This window comes from Drosophila suzukii, chromosome 3 (assembly GCF_043229965.1).
Source record: "Drosophila suzukii chromosome 3, CBGP_Dsuzu_IsoJpt1.0, whole genome shotgun sequence".
Lineage (NCBI taxonomy): Eukaryota > Metazoa > Arthropoda > Insecta > Diptera > Drosophilidae > Drosophila > Drosophila suzukii.
In genome coordinates, this window is record NC_092082.1 from 77,352,160 (window position 1) to 77,372,743 (window position 20,584).

The 20,584-nt window shown below is 43.8% G+C and overlaps 3 protein-coding genes and 1 non-coding gene across 7 annotated transcripts; 2 read left to right on the top strand and 2 right to left on the bottom strand.

The window, feature by feature from the left end:
* Positions 1 to 468: 468 nt before the first annotated feature.
* Positions 469 to 5,156, top strand: Cog1 (conserved oligomeric Golgi complex subunit 1). Of its 3 annotated transcripts, none has more exons than XM_065865711.2 (6): positions 469 to 660; positions 726 to 1,408; positions 2,059 to 3,116; positions 3,178 to 3,843; positions 4,068 to 4,130; positions 4,805 to 5,156. In XM_065865711.2, the coding sequence occupies exons 1-5, from the start codon at positions 527 to 529 to the stop codon at positions 4,089 to 4,091; spliced, it is 2,565 nt and encodes an 854-aa protein (XP_065721783.2). In that variant the 5' UTR covers positions 469 to 526; the 3' UTR covers positions 4,092 to 4,130; positions 4,805 to 5,156. The 3 variants fall into 3 exon arrangements, with proteins under 3 accessions (XP_065721783.2, XP_065721782.2, XP_036673746.3); XM_065865710.2 differs by having other exon boundaries at positions 4,068 to 4,121; XM_036817851.3 differs by lacking the exon at positions 4,068 to 4,130 and having other exon boundaries at positions 470 to 660.
* On the bottom strand, positions 5,109 to 6,262 carry LOC108017424 (RNA-binding protein cabeza). Of its 2 annotated transcripts, none has more exons than XR_001767816.4 (2): positions 5,824 to 6,262; positions 5,109 to 5,354 (listed from the first exon to the last, which is right to left on the bottom strand). XR_001767816.4 is itself a non-coding variant. In XM_036817852.3 (2 exons), exons 1-2 carry the CDS (start codon positions 5,940 to 5,942, stop codon positions 5,202 to 5,204), a joined length of 234 nt encoding a protein of 77 aa, XP_036673747.1. In that variant the 5' UTR covers positions 5,943 to 6,126; the 3' UTR covers positions 5,109 to 5,201. The 2 variants fall into 2 exon arrangements, 1 of the variants encoding a protein (XP_036673747.1); XM_036817852.3 differs by having other exon boundaries at positions 5,862 to 6,126.
* Positions 6,263 to 9,948: 3,686 nt separating this feature from the next.
* LOC108019245 (luciferin 4-monooxygenase) lies at positions 9,949 to 12,261 on the top strand. Its single transcript, XM_036817870.3, has 5 exons — positions 9,949 to 10,147; positions 10,204 to 10,411; positions 10,493 to 10,679; positions 10,745 to 10,861; positions 11,126 to 12,261. Exons 1-5 carry the CDS (start codon positions 10,007 to 10,009, stop codon positions 12,075 to 12,077), a joined length of 1,605 nt encoding a protein of 534 aa, XP_036673765.3. The 5' UTR covers positions 9,949 to 10,006; the 3' UTR covers positions 12,078 to 12,261.
* A 1,778-nt stretch (positions 12,262 to 14,039) lies between these two features.
* On the bottom strand, positions 14,040 to 14,111 carry TRNAT-UGU (transfer RNA threonine (anticodon UGU)). Its single transcript has one exon. It is a non-coding gene; the product is annotated as a tRNA-Thr (tRNA).
* Positions 14,112 to 20,584: the final 6,473 nt, after the last annotated feature.

The window sequence follows — 20,584 nt, forward strand, 5'->3', positions numbered from 1 at the left end:
TTAAAATGAACAGTAAAAATGTTAACATCCAAACAGGCATAAAGATGATACAGAGCGCCAAAAATTGTAAAATTATGAAACTAATTTTAAAACAAGTATTTATTAAGAAGTTACTAACTAAAACTTGTAAAGTCGGTAAATGTTAGATAAAGAAATACGTTTCAAATTTATAGCGCCAACGCGCAAGTGTGACCAAATCAGTTTTTCTTTTGATTTTGTAGGGAAATAAAGGTGGTTTTTAAACAGTGTTGCCGAAACAGCGTAGATTTGTTTCTTGTTTATAAGGCATTCTGCTAAATAATTATGATTGTTTCGCTACTATAGTTATAGTTTATATAATGAATACCGTCGTTAACATTTTTAGATTTGTTTATATATTGTTGGAATAATCTGCTCCTTATTTTCCCGCTAAAGGTAACTTTATTCCCGCCACAAGATGTCAGCACTGTTTGGTGTGAAACGCACTTTACCGTCTGGTCACACTGGTATTTGTTATTGTTTAAAAAAATATATATTTTACGGATAAATGACGGCCAATTTGTTGAACCTGAACGTGGACACGCTGTTCGAGCAGCACAGCGTGTCCGAGATCGACGCGGTGCACAAGAAGATCCAGTCGGTGGTGGAGAACAAGCGCGAGGAGCTGCGCACCCATGTCGGGTTAGTGATGTGGCACATTTGGAAAACTGAACCACCGCCTAAAGTATTGCTCTTTTATCCCTCAGGGAGCGGTACCGAGACCTCCTCCAGGCAGCGGATACCATTGCGGCCATGCAGACGTCGGCGGGCACGCTCATGGAGCAAGTCCGTCACGTCCAGGCCAACTGCCGCAGCCTCAACGAGCAGCAGCTCCTGGGCTTCCAGTCCACCACGAATCCAAGTCCCAAGGAGGCGGCTCTGCAGCAAAGGAATGCCGGCAAGAAGCTGCAAACCTACTACGGCACCATGGCCCAGATCAAGCTGCTCACCGCCCTGCCGGAACTGATCTGGACGCACCTGGACAACGACCGCTTCTACGCCGCCACCGAGCTGTTCATCTTCAGCCGGCACATTAGCACCGGCCTGCAGTTAGACGGACAGAGTGCCCTGATGCAGAAACTGCCGGTGGCCCGCAAACAGTGGGAGATCCTTCGGCCCTTCCACGTGACCATCAAACAGGCTGTGCTGGCCGCCCTGGAGAGGGAGGAACTGCTTCCCGAAATGGCCGTGGACTGCCTGCAGAGCCTCCTTCTGCTGGACAAAAGCGACCTCAGTGCTGTCCTTAAGACATTTTTGAGCCTGCGCTCCTCCGCCTTTCTGAACTGCCTGCAGAGCAGACCTTCGGAGCCAAGACGCGTCAAGGAGCGCATCCTGGCCAGCTTGAGCGTGCTTAACAGCACCGTGGAGCTACTGGATAAGTGTCTGCTAGGTGAGATACTGTTTATTGTCGTAATCTGTAGAACAGACAAACAAGCATTGAGAGAATGAAGATTATGAGGAGGCCCTCCCATTGAAACTGGCCACTGGCTGAGGAAATATCCACACTCTGGGTCGCCTCGACTGCCCGGTAATGCATTACGGTGATCATTGGCTGGGGACTCGAAGACTTGACCCCGCACGCCTCCAACAGGTCGTCTGTGTAAGTCGACCTGTGAGGTATACAAGTGACGAAGTCAGTTTTTCCCAAACTGACTAGCGTGGAGTTCTTGTCAATGCCGTCGAAGCACTGAAACTCAGTTCCATTTGTGGGCCATAGAGCGCGACAGTGCTTTGTCGATCGATTGTGGAAGAGCACGACATAGGTGCTAGGTTGTTTGTCAAGAAAGTAGATCCCAAAGAAATCGCCGCTCTTGATGCGATTGTCCTGGGACTTGTCCTCCAACTTGGACGTGTACTTGTTAGAGCAAAGAAGTCGCAGGGCTCCTTTTATTTCAACGCCACAACGTCTGGCTATTTTTAAAGACGAGTCTGACATTTTGTATTGATATAGTATCAGTAAAAAATCTATAGTTGTAAATATTCTAGCTAAGCCTACTTATTGTCTGCTTCGAGTTATTCAAAATCGTTTCTCTCCTTCAGGTGATAGTCTTCTTTTCACCCGTCTGGCGGACTGCGCCTCCTCCACCTGTCCACCCAGTATTAACCGGATGGAAAGCAGCGAGCGTCAGCTGGCTCATCTTTTGCCGGATATCATCGCCGGCTTCAAGCCGCAATTCGAGGTTCCTCAGCTAACACCGGAACAACTTGGCTCCTCACTCGAACAGTGGCTAGATAAGATGAACGCTCTGGCAGCGGCTCACCTGCAGCAGGTCTTCGCCCTAGTCAGTAACATGCAGACCATTCAGGACATTAAGTCGGCAGCCAGGACTAATGGGCGGCCGGATTTCGTTCGCTTGGAGCAGCAGCTACATCTGAAGCACAGCCAGTTGGACTTCTACGTCCGTAAGTACGTTCCACTGATCAACGCCAGAGTGCGGGAGATCATCCGCAGCAGTTGGGCGGCCGCCATGAAGCAGACCTACGAACAAGTGCTCTTGCTCATCGAAGCCGGACAATCGCAGGCACCGCAACAAATTTGGCGGGAACAGAGCGACGATCTGCCGTTAAGCTTGGCGGCGGCGCTTAGCGATCAACCAAAGAGGCTGGCCAATCGGACAAAGGGTTACGATGGTGCCACAATGGAGCTGTGCAAACGTTTCGACTCTCAACTAGCTGATATTGTCCAGGAGCTCAATGTTATGCTGCAGGAGCAGACGACGCGGGCAGAGGACAAACACGCCCTCATCCAGTTCCTGCGCGAGACGGCCGAGGAACAGCTGACAGAGTATCTGACCAACCTGAAGGGTCTACAGCTCAGGGAGCGGCCTGCTCTGCTCCTTGCTTTGCGCAATAGTCTGGCCCTGGTGGAACTTTGTCCCAACTTAAAGCTCTGTTTCTGCCAGCCTTCAAGTTGGCGGCAGTGGACTGACAACTTGGCAGGAGTGGGGATTGAAAACTGGCAGCGCATTTGCGGCTTGATCGAAGAAGAGATGCTATCCTTCTGGCTACTCATTGTTGATGACGTGCTGGCTGGCCACAATTGCGAGGAAAAACTGCCCAAAGTTATCAACCATGAAGTGGTCCTCAGCGATTTTGCGGTAATTAAATTAAATGTTTTTAAATTTGTGTGTAAGGTAACTAATTGAATATCTTATATAGCTTTGGCAGACCTTGACACTGGAGCAGCGTGACGAGGACCAGGAGCAGAGTGTTCAGTCCACCATTCGCATTCCCAGTCAGCCACGTCTTTCAATGCAGACATATCTTCATCAGTTGATTCAGGCATTGAACGAGGCTGTTCCCCAAACATTGCCACCCAAAGTATTGCAAGCGTTCATCCAACGGTTACTAGGGAAACTGCTCTCCCACTACGATGGATTGGCCCAGGCGGAGTGCACCAAATCTACCCAGAACATTGCCCTGCAATTGTACTTTGATCTGAAGTTCCTGGAACGCGTGTTTGCCGTAACACGCGAGGAGCGGGCCATCTATGACCAGATTCATGCTCAGCAGAATAAGTTGCGCGATTGCATTGATCCATTTGATTTCGAACTATTTGCCGAGCACATAACTGCGCATGTGACAAGAGCTGCTGGCCGACTGCAGGGCGAGCTGGGAGTGCTGACACCCTCGACAGCTGCTCCAAATCAGGGCACAACGGCAGCCACTTCATTGGCCCATGAAGCAGATCCCAATGTGCTGTGCCTCAGCTCATCCGGATCCACGTCGCTCTGGTTCCCCCTGCTGCCCATTGTGATGCCACAAGCTGCCGGAAGAGTTACTGGCATCGAACGGAAATCCGTCGCCCAAGAGCCTGCGGAGAAAGTGAGTGAAGGGGTGAAGATATATGTAGCGGCCGGGGCTCACTTTAAAAATAATAGTTTAATTTCGGTTTGCTTACATATTACAGTTTTCAAAACTTTAATTATCTGTGAATTTATTACCTGAATAAGCAAAGGAAGAGAGCCCCCAGCCCCGAGAGATATCTTATTATACCTTATACAATCTTTATCGAGTTGTAATTGTGTGTTCCCATGTTTCTTTCCTAGGATTTCTATCGATTGCAATCCTAAGTCAATAGTTTCAACATTTGCTCTGGTTGGGTAGGAATGGTATTTCATAGTTGATATTTTGTTATCACTCCTCGTTTGCATGCTGCATGATAATACTTGTTTAACCAATACTCACTTAGACTGAGAACTTCCCTCTTTGCTCTTATTAGATGCTTCATTTCCGAATTTGGAAACCTCTTCAAACTGAAGCATCAGTTTAATTTAACTAATTTGGTCCATCCAGCAATAAATAAACCAGAATGCCGCAAGACAAATTTTAATTAGGTGCAACTTTTCGCCGAACCCCTCCCTAACCGCTCCACTCGTCTCCACTTTCCACATCGTCCGCAAGTGCTTGGCGAAAGTTTCGCCTGAAACCCAAACCGAAATTTCCAAGTGGATGGCCAGAACATCGGCAGAATGATTGTGTATATATTATGAACGCGTGTGCGAGTGCCTTAGATGCTAATTAATGAATCGCTGCAATTATTGAAATCAAATCGCTGGGCAAATGTTAATTTATGGCAGTGGCTACTTGGCCGTTACTCGCATGTTTTGTAATTAGCTGCGATCCCTGCCGGTATATATCGTTCTCTAATTATATCTGCTTTTGCGTTTGCTGTTTGTAGCTCGCCATAAATCTGAGACTTCAACAGCAAATTAACAGATTAATCAGACAAACTACCAATTAATAGTCCTACTTAATTAATAACACTTCTCTTTATCACCCTTAGATGGCGACAACGACACCGACCAGAAAGTCGGGGGGCAATGGTGCCCGCAAGGGAGACACTGGCAAATCCAAATCCAGCGCAGCTTCCTTTTTCGGAATGTCCCAGGAGTGGTTTCGCTAGAGGAGTCGAGTCAAGTGGCCTGTGAAGTGCATCCAAGTGGAACAAGGAATACGGATGGAAACGGGAACACCACTCTCTCTACCGTTCCGTTGCTAAACCGAGCATTTAAAATGTTTAACCTCTATCCAAACATATTTGTTAACCAGGCGGTCACCGCCACATAATTGTAAGAGAGCCAGTAGCATACATTATGGATACATAAACCCTGATATCACTTTTAATTTCAACTTAACTCTAAATTTGTAATTTTTAATGCGCTTTGATGTTGCCACCGTTGCTATTTCTTGCCTCCTTTTTTGCCACCGCCTGCGGCTGCCTTTTGGTCCTGTCCTTTCTTGGCTCCACCTTTGTCACCGCCGCCTCCATCGCCGCCTTTGTTTTTATTTCCGGATCCGCCTGCGCCGCCTCCTCCGCCACCGCCTCCTTTTTTCTGTGGGCAAAGAAACACGAAAAGATTTCTCTTTGAGCTGGGACTGAGCAAATAAGCCACGGTTGTTTAAAGTTGCGCAGCAAAGTTAGTAAATGAGAAAAAGGTTAGTTGTGCCGGGATTGCAATGGGTTGGCCATGATTCCAAAGGGCTACACGGTCTTTAATTACATTCAAAATGAATTATTACTTCCGTTGGGCACAGAAAAATAATGAAATTGTTATTATTCAAGATGTATTACGGAAGTCAATATTAAATATTACATTTTCATTTTGTTGCCCAATAATATTAGCACTTTTTTTTAAAGTAACTATAAAATGTGGGAATTTTATTAAGAAATTCTGTAAATCTGGTTAAAATGGTCAAGTTTAGCTTGTAAAAAGTTTTTTATGAAATTTCTGCTTTAAATCTGTTGAGACTGAAGCAAAATGAATAAGCACTAGGCTGAAGATTATAAGTAGTTAGACTCACAATTAGTACGCAAGTTGCATAACACAAATATTGCTTACATTGCCGCCGCCACCTCCTCCGCCCCCTCCACCACCTCCTCCTCCTCCTCCTCCGCCGCCGCCTCCTTTGTTTTTACCCATTCTATCAACTTCTCAGGATGGCAATTATTAAATTTATTTGGTTTAGTTTCTGGGGTTTGCTGTTGGTTTTCGGATAGAGCAAACTTTGGCCGCAGCTGGCAAATTGCAACTAATAAGCATCCCCATAGCCGCAAAGCGAAATGCATGAAATTGAATCATTTGGCCAGAAAAAGAAGGCCGAAATAAACGTTGAGAGCAAAACACAGAATGCGCAACAGTCGGAAGGCGGAAAGCGGAAGGGTTTTTGGGGATGAGATGGGGTGGGAGGTATAGGTGGGGGTTTTGGCCCCGGGTAGAGCAGACCTGGCTGCAATGGCCAACGGCTCTTAACCAATTTAATCATCAGCCTCGCTCCTCTCTCTGCGGCCGGAAGAAATGGGAAGTGTTTCTCTCGCGGCGACCGTTGGCTTATTTTGTAGAGCTTCCCCCCAGCTATTTGGCACCTTTTTTCCGATTCTGTTTCGGTTTCTGCATTTGCATTTGGCCATATCCGCCCATGGCCATGGCATTGACATTGGCCACCTCTCGCATTTCTGGTCGTTTTGTATGGTCGATGGAAGGCAATACGTTGCTAATCCCACGGCTCAGTCGCGAATCCCACGGATACGGAGAGCGCAACAAGACGGTATTTATAGATGCAACGAGAAACGACAAAGATAGCCTGGGCTAAGAGAGATTTGGGGGATTTCAATGGGAAAAGATGGGCATAGGACGATTGAAAGCGTTAATGCATGCAGGCAGAATTGCTTAAGTTATGTGGATATAGAGGGGATAACAGAATCGATGATGGGTCTTGATAAGAAATGGGAAGATATTGAATTGCAAATTATAAATGGCTTACAGCTATCCAACAAAAGTTTAGTACTTTTAAGTTCTTTTTTTTTATCTTTGAAGTCTTTTTTGATCTATAACACTGTATTCATGATGATTAATGATATATTTTTTAAGGGAATTCTTCATGATGTGAGATGTTAAGTGCAAACTTTAAAATAAATTCAATAACTTTAATGCCTAAAGTTCATCGTGCTGATTTTCTTTCCAGCATTTGTTTTAATTACTATACCAGTTCACCAGTTGGATGCCTAATTGGAATGGAATACATTTAACGGCTTTCCACCTGCCTGCGTTCTAAAGAAAACTGTCCGAGTCTGATTTTCTTCATATGCTAATTACAGTTATCAAAAAGTTTCTCTGTCGCTGCCACCGGACACTGGAAACTCAATGCATACATAATGAGTTTCTCTACTTTTCCTGCAGCTTCTCGTCTGACTTTCCCCCCATTTTCCCCCAAACAGATGTTGGAAAATGGAGGGGAAAAAAAGATAGGACACCCGTCGGTGTCAGCTAATTAAATTAGATGTTTTATATGTACTACATATATACGGCTCACCTTAAGTGAAACCGATATGACCAGATGAAAATGAAAACACCAAACCGAGGAGAACTCAACAAGTCGAAATCTGCACATGGCAACGAGCCTGGAACCGAATTAGAAGTGAAAAGTATGAAATAAGCTCATAAAATGACGTTCACACATGGACCGGGAAGGGATTTCGATGAGGGGATGAGGATGAGGATGACCCGTCTCCGGAGGCGAGGCCAACAAAGTCGCAAGTCCGGACATTCGCTGCAGGTGTGGTGGGCGAAACTTGCACCTGAGAGATAGAACCCCTCCCCTGGAACTAGACGCACCGGACGGACACTTTGAATTTAAGCGAAATGGGCGGACTTTCTGGGACTGGCTAAATACATACGGAAGGGCAAGAGAGATAGCCGGGATAAGTAAGGAGCTGGCTCTGTAAAAGTGCGGAACTTTAATTAAGTTTTGGTTCTCCCAGCTGACTGACATCTTGAATTACAAATGAAAAACTTGTGTGCAGCAGCAGAAGGAAAAGCAGCCAAAGGAAATGGGCCAAAAAGAAGCGACACGGAAAAGGGCAGAAATAAAAAAAATGTATATAAAGGAAAAGAAAGAAAAGTGAGTGAAAAACCAGGGAAAACCAGTGCATAATAACACACTGAACTGGCAGAGGTGGGGCTGAAGCAAAAAGCAGTTCCTGCAACAGAATGCGAATAAGTTGCACAGCCAGCAATTCACGGAGTGAAAATAGAGAAAAGTAGAACCACTGGGCGGGAAACCCAAACAACTACCTTAGCCAGTTAGCCAGTTGGCGAGTTAGCTAGTTAGCCGCTATAAGAATACCCAACTCGGTGGGGCCGCGAATATCTTCCAACTGGCCGGCCCTTAAGGTACGGGTATCCCAAAAATCGAACAAGAGCCACAGCGACAAAAATAGTTTCATTCATGGCTATTCAAAGAAATTCGTCCGAAAAAGTCTGACTACGGAATACGCTTAGATAACCCCGTGCCTGATAATCGGCATTCTAGTTCCTCTGATTATAGGTAATTCCCGCCCATAATGACGATGATTTTGCTCGGGAAAATTAATTCTCCACTTCAAGTCATAGCCCGATAAGATTACTTCGAGCCAAATCAAAGTGCACTGACTGTCGGGTACATAAGTCACCAGGGAAACCTTATCGAAATCCCATTAAGCCATCACCATTAAGCCAAAACTGCGAGCAGGGGCTTAGTTCCCAGGCACTTCTTTTTTAATTGCCCATATGAACAATAATTACAACCCATTTAGATTTGAATGTTATTGGTTCTGATTTGATGATCCCATCGGTGTTATATTACCTAGTTCGCAATAAATAGTATATTTCTTGATTATTAAATGGATTTTAGGCTATAATTTAATATTGATCTGCCATAATTCCATTGTAATCCCATGTAAGCCATATAAAATGGGGCTTAAAGAAATAAAACTCAGTTTAATTTTTGGATTTTAAAATTTAATTGAAAGTTTATTATTATTCTTAATTACTCGGATTGAACATCTAAGCAGAGTGTCTTTTACCGAACCTATGTACATATATATTTGGCTAGGTGAAAACCTCTGCTGGTTAAGGGCAACCACAGGTCTGCTGTAACCGGAACTTCATCCACAGCCGAACTTCATCATCGGCAGCCTTGCCACAGAATTGGGTTTTAGTTCACGTGCCACCGGGAACGGAAAGTTGATTTTCTCTGCCGGCTGCCATTGCTGCAAAATCAGGAAACAGATGTTTGCAAATATCTTGCGAGCGAACTTTTTCGCCAAGGTATTTAAATAACGTTTTCGCTGCACCAACTTTTTGTCAGCCGCAGCGCAGAAAATCGGGGAAATAAAAGGCAAAAATGTAAGGAAAAGCTTTGAGAGCTGGCTAAAAGAAAACCCATTCAATTTCGTTGAATTGGGTAGATTTCGTTTGAGGGAATTTCCTGAATTATCATGACTCTGCTGAATGGGATATCATGTCGTATTCATATCGAAAAGGCGGCTAAATATACTTTACCATAGCCCCAACACTTTAAGAGCGCGTGTGGATATCGATAATCCGCTGGTGACTAATTAAAATGTTGGAAAAAAATGGTCAAACTTTCCATTCCGCTTCCTCGTGATACGCGTGATACGCAATTGGAAGTCAGTAGGTATTCCCGGCTTAAGGTTCAAAGATCATTAACCGAATTTTAGATATCCCATAAAAGAGCTCCGGGGGTTTTGTTGTATAAATTTGTTATTATATTTATCGATACTACGTAGTATGGCCTGACAATACTTTCCTCACGTGATATTCCATTGCTTAAAGCCCTCAGATAAAGGTGAATCCAAAAACCGGAAGGAAGATAAGAAATTCCAACAATTAGGGATGGTCATTAACCGGGAATGGCGAAAATTTAATCACCCTTATCACGACTGAGGACACCCTTCAATTAAATAACCAAAATCACGCAATCAGATTAGTTTCAATAAATATATGCATAGATGGCACTCGTGTGGCCAACTTTGGTCAACGCCTTTTATCTTTCATTGATACCTTGCACTTACTCTAGGCAATGCTTATCGGCCCCAGATAAGCCGCTTGGGGATCCGCGTCTTTATAAGTAGCCCTCCAAGTGAATAGTCCCTCAGATAGTGTCCGATCTTTCGGGTGTGCATACTAACTTTACTGCAGCGAAAATGTCCAAGTTACCGTGCAGCTACGATGCGGAGAACAAGATCTGGAAGGGTATTCCGCAAAACAACCCCTTCAAGCCGGAGACTTCCCTGGGTCGCATCATCTTCAAGAACATGAGGAACTGGCCCAAGAACGTGTGCCAGGTGAGTGATATGGAAATGATAGCAAAGGACCTCTCTAATGGCTAGTGGATCCATAGATTTCGGACACCGAGGGCGTGGAAGTCACCTACGGACAGGCTCTCACCTGGGCCATTCGCATCGCCCAGCACCTGAAGAGCCGCGGTCTGGACCACAAGGATATCATCGGCATCTCCGCCAGGAACACCACCTACGTTATGCCCATAGCCGTGGCTTGTTTCTTCCATGGCACACCCTTCCAGTCGGCGAACCCGATCCTCGAAGAATGTACGTATTATTTACTGAAAGTTAATAAATTTTAATTCGTAATATATGTATATTATTGTATAACCCAATCTTTTCTTTTAGCCACCCTCAAGCACTTGTATAACATCTCGAGGCCCAAGATCATCTTCACCGATGCTGATCACTATGACAAATTGTACTCGGCCACTAGCGAGTTCAAGCCGGAGATTATCCTTACTACAGGAACTAAGGATGGTGTCCTCAGCATTCAGGATCTGCTGCATCCAACCAAGACGGAGTTCTTCTATCAGTGAGTGTGGCATATAGGAATGTTCTTTGAATCCATGTTACTTATTAAAATATTATCTAATCTAGGCCAACCCCTCTGAAGGAAGGACCCAAGCAAACCGTCGCCATCCTCACCTCATCGGGAACCACTGGAATGCCCAAGGCTGTGTGTATCTCCAATGATATTCTCACCCAAGAGACTGTGTAAGTGTCTTTTAATTTTGTGTTATAATTCTGTAATAATTGGTAATATACCAACGCTTAACTTGATAACGTAAAAAAAGAGTGTTAAGATAAAATTATTTAAACATATTCTATAACCTCGTATCATTATTCTACACAGTATCTATATCTTATGGATTCTTAGTTTTGAATGGATAGCTTTATATATATAAAGTATAGATATTTCTTATTAATGCTCCCCTATTATATTTAGAAAATTATCAAATTTATTATTATCCTTTACAGCTTTGTTAATGCCTACGACACGATCTTCATTTCGGCTAGTCTGGACTGGATCACTGGGCTGTGGGCCACCATCTTCAGCACGGTGAACGGATGCACCCGGATCATCAGCAGCAAGCCCTTCACAGCCGAGTACTTCGTGTACCTGGTGAGCAAGTACGGCATTACGTACGCTCTTATCCCGCCGGAGCACTGCTGCTCCCTGCTGGACTGTCCCACCGCCACGCCGGAGAAGCTGGGCAGCCTGACGAAGCTGAACTTCGGAGGCGGCCGCATGACCCAGGCAACCGTGGAGAGGATTAAGAAGTTGGCTCCCAATGGAGTCCTGAATTCCTCCTACGGCATGACGGAGGTGGGCTTCATAGTGTTCAACCACGGACATCTGAAGCTGACGGCAGCTGGCAACCCGCTGCCCGGAATTCAGATAAAGATCGTGGACGACGATGGCAACAAACTGGGGGTCAACCAGACGGGCGAGATCCTCGTGCACAATGGGTTCAACTGGAACGGTTACTTTGCCGATCCGGTGGCCACCAAGGAGATGCAGGACGAAGAGGGCTGGTTCCACACCGGTGACATGGGCTACTTCGATGAGGACGACTACCTGTACATGACGGACCGCAAGAAGGAGGTGCTCAAGTGGAAGGGTCTGCAGATGTGGCCCGCCGAGGTGGAGGCCGTGATCGACGAGCTGCCGGAGGTGAAGAGGGTGTGCGTGATCGGGGTTTACGACGAGACCCAGGGGGATGTGCCCGGAGCTCTGGTTGTGCGGGAGGACAATGCCACCCTGACCGCCCAGCAGGTAATCGATCATGTGGCCAAGAGGCTGCCCGACATCCAGAAGCAATTGCGAGCCGGCGTCCAGTTCGCGGATGAGATTCCCCAGAACCACAACGGCAAGGCCGTCCGCCGATATGCCCGCGATCTCTTCGTTGCCCTGTCCAAGAAGAACTGAGCTCTGTAAAAATGGCCAAGCCCCCACTCGGAATAATTTAGCCTTGATTAAGTTTGTTAAGTCCTTTTCGTATCGTTTTAATTTGTTTTTTAATTTAAATGCCTGTTGAAAGTCGCCTACAACCTTCGCTTCTCAGAACAATGTCGCTGTGCACTTATAAAATAAAGAAAATGCTGAAGTATAAGATTTAATAATTCTCTGGTATGATAGGGGTTCCTTTTTTGGACCTAAAAAAAACCCTCGCAGTTATTTATATCAAATACACCTACCATATTTCCTGGGTCAAGGGCACATCACAAATCCCATTCCCATCCCTTATCCCCAGGAACATTCTAAAAACAATTGCCGGCAACATTTGATTAACGTTGCCATCCCATCAATTTGGTTATAAAAATATTGTGTGTGCTTGGGCGGGAATTTGGGCCATAACTCAACTGGAATTGTGTCGCTGTTTCTTTATGGCTAAACACTTTCATTGGGCAAACAAAGAATTGCCATTTTGCGTCAAGTGCCGTGACTCCTGCTCCTCCCATCGAGTAAAAAATCATTTTATTTAGTCATAAAAATCGCACGCATAGAATTGGCCAGGGGAGCAGTTTCGATGGGGGTTACGGGTGCCAAATCACGGGGGACGCACAAAAAGAAGCTTTTCACAAAATTAAAGGTAAATAAAATGTTTATGAGTGGAGAGCAAGCGCTCATATGATTTCACATTCGATTGAATAACATTTACACACGCAAGCGGGCGCCACGCGAAGGATTCGCAATCTGTGCCCGGATCTCAATCCTCCGGTTCTCCGGTCCCCTTGAATCCCTGGATCCCTAGAATTCGCGCCGGATGGGGGGAAAGCAATAGCAGGCAGCCAAAGACGGGCAATAAATTCAAACATGTGCACATAAATTTTTATTTCGATTTGCTGAGTGGTGTCCTTCCCCGCATCCTTGCTGCCCCTGCCCCCTTCCCCTCCCCGCTCACCATTCGGTTTTATGAACTGTGAATATGCGCATGATGAAGTTGCCAAAGGATCTCGGCGGAAGTGAATCGTTCGGCATGCGGTTCACTCACTGTGCGTGTGTACGAAAGTGCGAGTGTGTGTGTTTGTGGGCGCCCGTCAAAAGGGGGCGGCTGCAGGAGGGGTCAGGAGTCAGGGGTGGGGGCGTGACGAACGTCAACGGCATCACAAATTATTGCATCTCGGTGTGCCGGGAATCAGGCGATGGGCAAAATGCTCAATTTACTGGAAATAAACTATGGTGTTTTGAAACATGCCAATTATTATTAACAATATATTATTGGTTTTTTATCTGGACCCGTAAGCATTGTGAGTTTTACTTTAAAAACATAATTATTCTTGACTCTTGTTTTTTGTTTTTTAAATTCTGCTATAAAAGGAAAGGAATATGATGGCATTATTGTATTAGTCAGTTAAGGACATACTTTCTTATATATGACATATCTTAATAAAATTCGCGACAAGTTTTGTTTACGGCTTATCCCAAGTGCTTAAAAATCGTTGCCAACTAAATTCCAAACTATTTTCTTTAATTCAGTTTCATTTCAGAAATGAGTTGAGGGGGATTTTTATATTATAATTCTTATATCTCACCTCCACTAGTTACATTTATTGTCCTCGAAATCACCAATGATTTCCACTGTTTCAGGAGAAAAATCAGTGGAAGCAGCGACACGAGGCGAAATCGTAGCCGTCAGTCAATTGACTTGTCTAAGCGGGGAAATGGGAATGCCGGGGGAAATGGAAGCGGTAGTTCGGAAGTCGGCGGCAAACGATCCCCTCGAATGCATAAGTCAAATATCGAAAATGTCAACTCCTGATTGAGGAGCACCAAAAGCCGGGCTGCAAGAGTTCAATCAAGCTTGAAATATGCAGGAATCAGCAAATAGTTTAGGGCGTCAGAAAAAAAAGCCAAGAAAAATGTATGCAAAAAAGTCGAGATGACCTTTGCCTCTTGTGAGAATTGAACTCACGGCCCCTGGTTTACAAGACCAGTGCTCTGCCACTGAGCTAAAGAGGCTCACGTTTGGTGGGCGGCGAAAAAGTCAATTTAGGCCACCTTTTCGGCCACTCTTCCACTCGAAGATATCTCGCAGAATCTAACGAAAAGAACGCGTGTTTGAACAGATGTCAACTGATAACTGCTCCAGTTTCAAACGACACCGAAAGGTACGCAAGTATCCATTCATTTGAGCAATCACTCAGTCGCGTTGGCTAATTAAAACTGTTGAGATGGACCCCAATTAGCAGCTGCCCGAGGTGCAATTTTCAATTTTCAATTTTCGATTGCCAACTGTCTGTATCGGTAATTGATAGACTGGCGCACTGAGGCAAATACTCGTATTCGCACTCGCACTCGTATTCGCATTCACATTCGCAATCGCATCCATGTGCTGCACTCACTCTCTTGAGTCTGTTTATTTGGCAAATTGGCAAATCAATTGCCTGAACTGAATAAGCTGCCACACATCAGCAGCATCATCGTCACCTGAGATGTCGCGTTCTATCGAATACGTATGTATAGATCTCTCAAAGCAGCAAGAACCGCAAAAGTAATTGGCACAATCAATGGAATTAATTGAACGCATCGAAATCTTGCTTGATATTTGCCAAACTCATTTGCGGTGACATCTGGGGGAGTCAGTGGGTAAGATGGGTGTAGAGATGGTAAACCACATCCTGTTTAAATATTTGCTGCCCTACAATATTTTCCCAAAGAAACATAACAAAAACTGAATCGATATGGTTTCTCCTAGCCACTTTCAAATATTTAGAGTTGTGCCCAACTGCCCTGCATTATTCCTTAAAGCACTCACTTAGCCAGAGGTCATAATTCATTCAAGTTGCCCCAGACTTAAGACCGAAGGCAAACACTCTGGAGTCCGGGATCCACTGGGGAAAGTTGGGTGGCAATCGGAGCCACTTATAAAGTGCAGGAACACGTATACGCACCGTTGCGTCAGCTCAACTCCCCCTCGGGCAGATTATCTGGCAGCAACAGCAGCATACTTAACAACTATTTATCGAGTTTTTCAATATTTTTAATGCCACTTTAAATACTTGACGCGATTATTTTCCACCGATTTTCCTTTGCATACATACAAATACCTATATATATATATATAATATATATACCTATACTTAAAACGCCGTTTCTCCTCTCAGCCAGCACTTTTTGATCCCGCGAAAGTAAAGTTTCAAGTGCCAAACACACGCAAACTTTTTGCTCTGTTGCAGCAGCATGCAAGTTTGCTGCCACCGAGAGACATAAAACTTTTATAGAAGTTATTAAAAGTGCGACGAAACGCAGGAGGGGTTCGGGGGGCTGCGAATCTGGTGGCAGGTTTCAGCGCCAAAGAGTTAAGAGAAAGAGAGAGAAATGATTCATTTGCCATTCAATAAATCTTCGCTTTACTTTACTACACCAGGCAGATGGTCGGCACTTCTCACTTGTCCACACTTAGAAGAAACTCGCTGTCAATCAAGGAGAACTTTTTAAAAATTAATATTACATAATTAAACTAAGAAGTTTTTGTCAAAAGTTTATAGTGATAAAGATATAAAAATGATTCAAAGTTACCTCTTAATTTTGAACCATTTAAGATCAGTATTTTGCCTGAAAAAAAAGCAACAAATTATCCAATTGTGGAGTGTCATACCTCGTTGAGCTCGTAATAAAATTTTCAATCGACTGACATTTAAACCTGAAAATTTTAATTTTTTACCATTTTCGACAAAAAAAGTTATGCAACCCCTTGTAAAAAATCAAAAATTTGTCAAATTTTAAAGTTTCCTAAATCTACCCAAAAATGATGGGGAGAGTTAGCTTTGGTTGTAAGCTAATAAAAACAGTCACTCTTTTAGCTGAGACCCTAAATTTAAACAAGATACGACAAAAATTTCATCGAAAAAATTCCTGTTTTTTGCCATAAGGTCTAAAACCTAATTGTGCCCCATTTAAGATCAGTATTTTGTCCGAAAAAAAGCAATAAATTATCCAATTGTGGAGTGTCATACCTCGTTGAGATCGTAATAAAATTTCCAATCGATTGACATGTAAACCTGAAAACTTTAATTTTTTACCATTTTTGACAAAAAAAGTGCGAAAATTCGGTAAAATTTAAAGGTTTGTTAATCTACTCGAAAATGATGTGGATCGTTAGCTTGGATTGTTAGCTAATCAAAACAGTCATTCTTTTAGTTGAGACTCTGAGAATCTAGCAAAGTTACGACAAAAAAATGCCAAAAAAAATCTTATTTTTGTCATATATTTCATTAAAAAATATTTTATTAATAATTATTGAATAAGTCACATTTTTCTTCGAGTTTATTCGTAGTACTCGGGTTTCGCGCTTCTGCATCAGACGGACGCTTTAAGTAATGACCATCAACGGCTGGACGCCGACGGCGCCAGTTTGTACATTGTTATCTGTTAAGGACTGCGGGATTATACGCCGGGTCCAAGGTGCAAGGCCCAACCCTATCCGGAACTCCATATCCCCCGTCCCGCTGCCACTCATTATTCAAACGCATTAACAGAAGTTGTCCGGCTGCAGCAGGACAATTTTCGTGATATCCTTGACTTGGCATAACTTTGTCCGAGGTGCCCAGGGCTTGCCAGGCTGTTCCTCCAGTTACTCCAGTTCCGCCTCCTTTTTGCCCCCCGTTACATGCACTCCGGCAGATCCTTCTCCTGGTCCTGCGAAAAGTTTCCCTGCTGCACTCGAACAATAACAGAGCCAAGTATTTAAATGCAAATTAGCCCCAAATGATGCAATCATAATGCAAGTGGCTCCAGGACCAGACCCAAAGGCTCGAGGGGAAAAGGGATGCGAATGGGGATAGAATGGTTAGGAGACTGTTCCTGTACCGGGTTCGCTTTTAATTTCCACTTGCCTGGGCTCATTTAGCACAATTTGGCAGCCACTCATAATTTCCACTTCTTTTTCTTGCGCTCAAATTAATTTCCACCTCTATTTAGTGCCATCCTACCCCTTTTTCATCCTGCTAAACTGAGTTTTGCTGGGACTCTCGTTATGGGTGCGGAAGATAAATGCATTTCAACACATGTTGTTGAAAGTTAATTTCCGAAAACGTTGCTCATTTATTGTTAAATGTGCATTTAGTTTTCTTTGCTGGCTTCGTCTCACTCTTACTTTTTTAAGCTCTCACTGCGGTAATGCCTTTTTGATGGTTGGATTTGGATTCAGGCATTTCTTCTGGCCTGATGCAGTTTAAATGAGCTGTGCCGAGCTGAGCGAGTTGGTCAAGCCTTTGAAGTGGCCCAGTGTGGAATTATTCAAATGCTCACTACCATTCGCATTCCCACGGAATTGTTCAGAGCAGAGTTCAAATCTTTAGCCCACAGCCAACTATTTTCAGCTGCTGCAAAAATGGCCAAAAACTTGGCAATCGAATAGCCGACTCGGCCGCAAACACAATCAGCCAGCTCCCGAAATGAGCAACTTGAGAATTGAACTCGATGCCAGAACAAAGAGCACACAATCCGCACAATCCGGACAATCTGGGTGGGAAGGAGAAACTTTTGGTGTTATAATCTGTACCAAATTTAAGTGCTCTTGATATTGCTAATTAACACACAGCCATTCGCACATGCATGAGGGCCATTTGCGAAATTGGAAAAACAAAGACAATGGGCCACCGAAGACTTTTTGTTGCGGAGTGTAATTGTGATTGTGTTGCTCTTGGCTGGCAGTTCATTATTGGGCCAGCTGCTCCTGGATCAGCTATTCCTAGGGACTCGGGATTTGGATCTGGGCCAAGGAGCTCCCTTCGTTTTTTGGTCCAGTTTGCCACTGCAACGGGGCGTATGCGTGATATGTAATATGTGCGACAACAATGCAGGCCGAGAGGAATTTCGAATTCCGAAGAAACTTTTTAGATATGTCGGTCTTTGGGGCGGTTTCTGGCAATGAACGCTTGAGAACACACTTTAAAGTCCATTAGCGTTGAGTGGCCACAAAAAGCAGCAGTTGAAGGAACTCCTGAACCCAATCAAACAATTGCAAGTCGCATTGCATATTTATTTATGTATATATTTCACATATATAAATATTGAGCACAATTTATTCAATTGACAAATTTCCAGTCTGCGACATTTGTCACAGGAAAATATGGATGGCCACAAAGAGAATGAGAATTTGTTCATTATTTGTGTTACTTTGCGGTTGTCAAAATATTGATCCCACCATAAAGCAAAGGAAAAATCTTTTTCGCTTTTTATTGCTGCTACTTTATTGAAGTTTTGTGGCTGAAAAAAAGAAACGGAAAAGAAGAAGAGAAAGCCAAGAGATATTCCATGAAATATTGTAACTGCTGCAAATTATCGTTCTTCGTAGCTAACATAAAACTTTTACCACCACTCAGGCAGCCCGCCCTCCACAAAACCCTGGAATAACTCTATGCAAATGACTCAGACATTTTGCAATTGATGCTGCTCGGGGGAATGGAACTGCAAGACCAGCGAACAAACTTAAAGTTCTTTAAAATACGCAAAATACACTTTTAATGCAATCTAAGAGTTTTGTTCTGCTCCTTAAGTTGCCAATTAATGTTGGCCATGTGGCTGCGACATGTAATGAAAATGCTTTCAGCTTAATTCCATTGATTCGGGTCGACAGAATGATTGCTCCCAACCGAAACCATGTCGGGCACTAGCAGGAGACACGACTCGCCATTATTCCGGAAATCTTCGATAATTTCACATAATCCACAAGCTCATCCACATGTGTATGTAGTTGCTGTTGAAACCCCCAGCAGACAACAAACAGAGCAGAACAACACGCACAATGGCATTGGCAATCAGCACTTGAGACGGGGTGCACTGAGAAAAAATAAAAGTTCATATGGTGAACATCAAAGTAATAAAAAATATCCCATTTTGGGACTAAGATTTTCCATACTTAATATGGTTAGTACCAAAGCTATGTGTTTATTATGATCTCAAGATCCTTATTGAATCTTCAGAGCTTCTTAACCGTTAATAAGTTGTAGCTATATTTGTTAAGCCATATACCTCTTCTTTAAAAATATCCCATTATAAAGAAGATTTATATTGTTAAAACCAGATAAATGTCAAATTAATAATAAGTAACTTTATAAACATATAACATGATAAGTATCTTTATAAAGACGTTTAGGACCAAGCTTTATTTCTAAATAATCCACTTTAAAATGAATCTGGAAGGGTATTCCATCTTATACCTTTTGTTTGTCATAATTTTATTTTTGGGTGTTGAAGATATAGAAATAAAGTTTTGATATAAAATTTCTCGTTTATATTAGACAACCGAATGTGGCTGATATTTTTCTTGCCGTGCAAAATAACTTATTGTGAGATTGTGGCTTTGGAACAATGTCTCCACTGACTGACTGAGAAATGAGTGGGAAACTAGCTCGGGAAATGGGTTCAGAGGGTTACAAAAGGGTTCATGACGAGACATTGGCATTGGCCGACAGTTGGCTGGCTACAAAGTATAAAACACAGAAAAAGAAACTTTCCCCATTCGCAGTGCAAACACGGCGTGGGGAACTTTCAACATTTACTGCTCGCTGGCTGTTGTAACAAAGTTACAAGTAGCATTTGAAACTTGTCCTGCGAGCAGGGAGCTTCCTATTGCTGCCGCTGTCCCCCATTGCGTATGAGTGATTTTTATGAGCATCTCTCCACGTCATGCGTGTTTGTTTGTTTGTTGTCTGCCCCAAGTTCTCCCCCTCTCCATTCGCTGTCTAGTTTTCATCTGCGAACCCGAGGTCAGACGCAATTATACGAACATGACAAGTGCCATTTGCCAGGGGGCTCTTTACCTCGGTTCTTCTCTCGATTTGGCTTCTAATTCCCGTCTTTTGTCTGTCTTGTGTTGTGTTCAGCCTAATCAAATTAAATCACTTAATGGCATAAATTAGCCCTCGGTCCAAGGAAAAATTAAAACTTTTAAGTTCTGTTTCCTCGAGCAAAACATGGCTAACAGGTTTCCGAATTATCCAGAATTACACAGAATTATTTTGATAATTGAGCTTTCGTTGTTCACTGAACCGAGACTCGGCCAATAAATTAAGCTGGTATTTGAGGCCCACAAAGGTTTTCATAAATCCCCGACCCAGTTAATTAAAATCCCGCCCGAAGCTGAGTGCAAAATCTGGCCCCAGACTGCCGTAATTAAGCTGTCAGCCCGGATTCCGAGTCTCGAGCTCGGAGATCTCACCTAAGTCACAACTCATAACTCATGTGGCCCTCGGGTCGAGGAGCCATGTGTCAGGATATTAGCTTTGAGATGTGCATATGACAAATCTGAAAAGTTTCTCGCCAAGATTCAAGCTCGTTTGGAGTCGTTCCGCTCCTTCGGTCGCCAGCCGCAAAAGTTTGCGGATGCAGAATGCAAAGTAATCGAGGGCCTTAGTCGGAGTTTCAGCTTTAAGTTGTTTGACTTTGACTTTGGACAAAGGAAATCTTTTGACTCGCTGTTTGCTGCT

What these genes read in the sequence shown, in the direction of transcription:
- Cog1 (XM_036817851.3), top strand. Translation starts at nt 527, where the DNA reads ATGACGGCCAATTTGTTGAACCTGAACGTGGACACGCTGTTCGAGCAG. An exon ending in GAGCTGCGCACCCATGTCGG is followed by an intron (nt 661 to 725) that starts GTTAGTGATGTG and finishes TTTATCCCTCAG; the next exon opens with GGAGCGGTACCGAGACCTCC. An exon ending in ACTGGATAAGTGTCTGCTAG is followed by an intron (nt 1,409 to 2,058) that starts GTGAGATACTGT and finishes TCTCTCCTTCAG; the next exon opens with GTGATAGTCTTCTTTTCACC.
- LOC108017424 (XM_036817852.3), bottom strand. Translation starts at nt 5,942, where the DNA reads ATGGGTAAAAACAAAGGAGGCGGCGGCGGAGGAGGAGGAGGAGGAGGT. An exon ending in GAGGAGGTGGCGGCGGCAAT is followed by an intron (nt 5,355 to 5,861) that starts GTAAGCAATATT and finishes CTTTGCCCACAG; the next exon opens with AAAAAAGGAGGCGGTGGCGG.
- LOC108019245 (XM_036817870.3), top strand. Translation starts at nt 10,007, where the DNA reads ATGTCCAAGTTACCGTGCAGCTACGATGCGGAGAACAAGATCTGGAAG. An exon ending in GAACCCGATCCTCGAAGAAT is followed by an intron (nt 10,412 to 10,492) that starts GTACGTATTATT and finishes CTTTTCTTTTAG; the next exon opens with CCACCCTCAAGCACTTGTAT. An exon ending in ATTCTCACCCAAGAGACTGT is followed by an intron (nt 10,862 to 11,125) that starts GTAAGTGTCTTT and finishes TATCCTTTACAG; the next exon opens with CTTTGTTAATGCCTACGACA.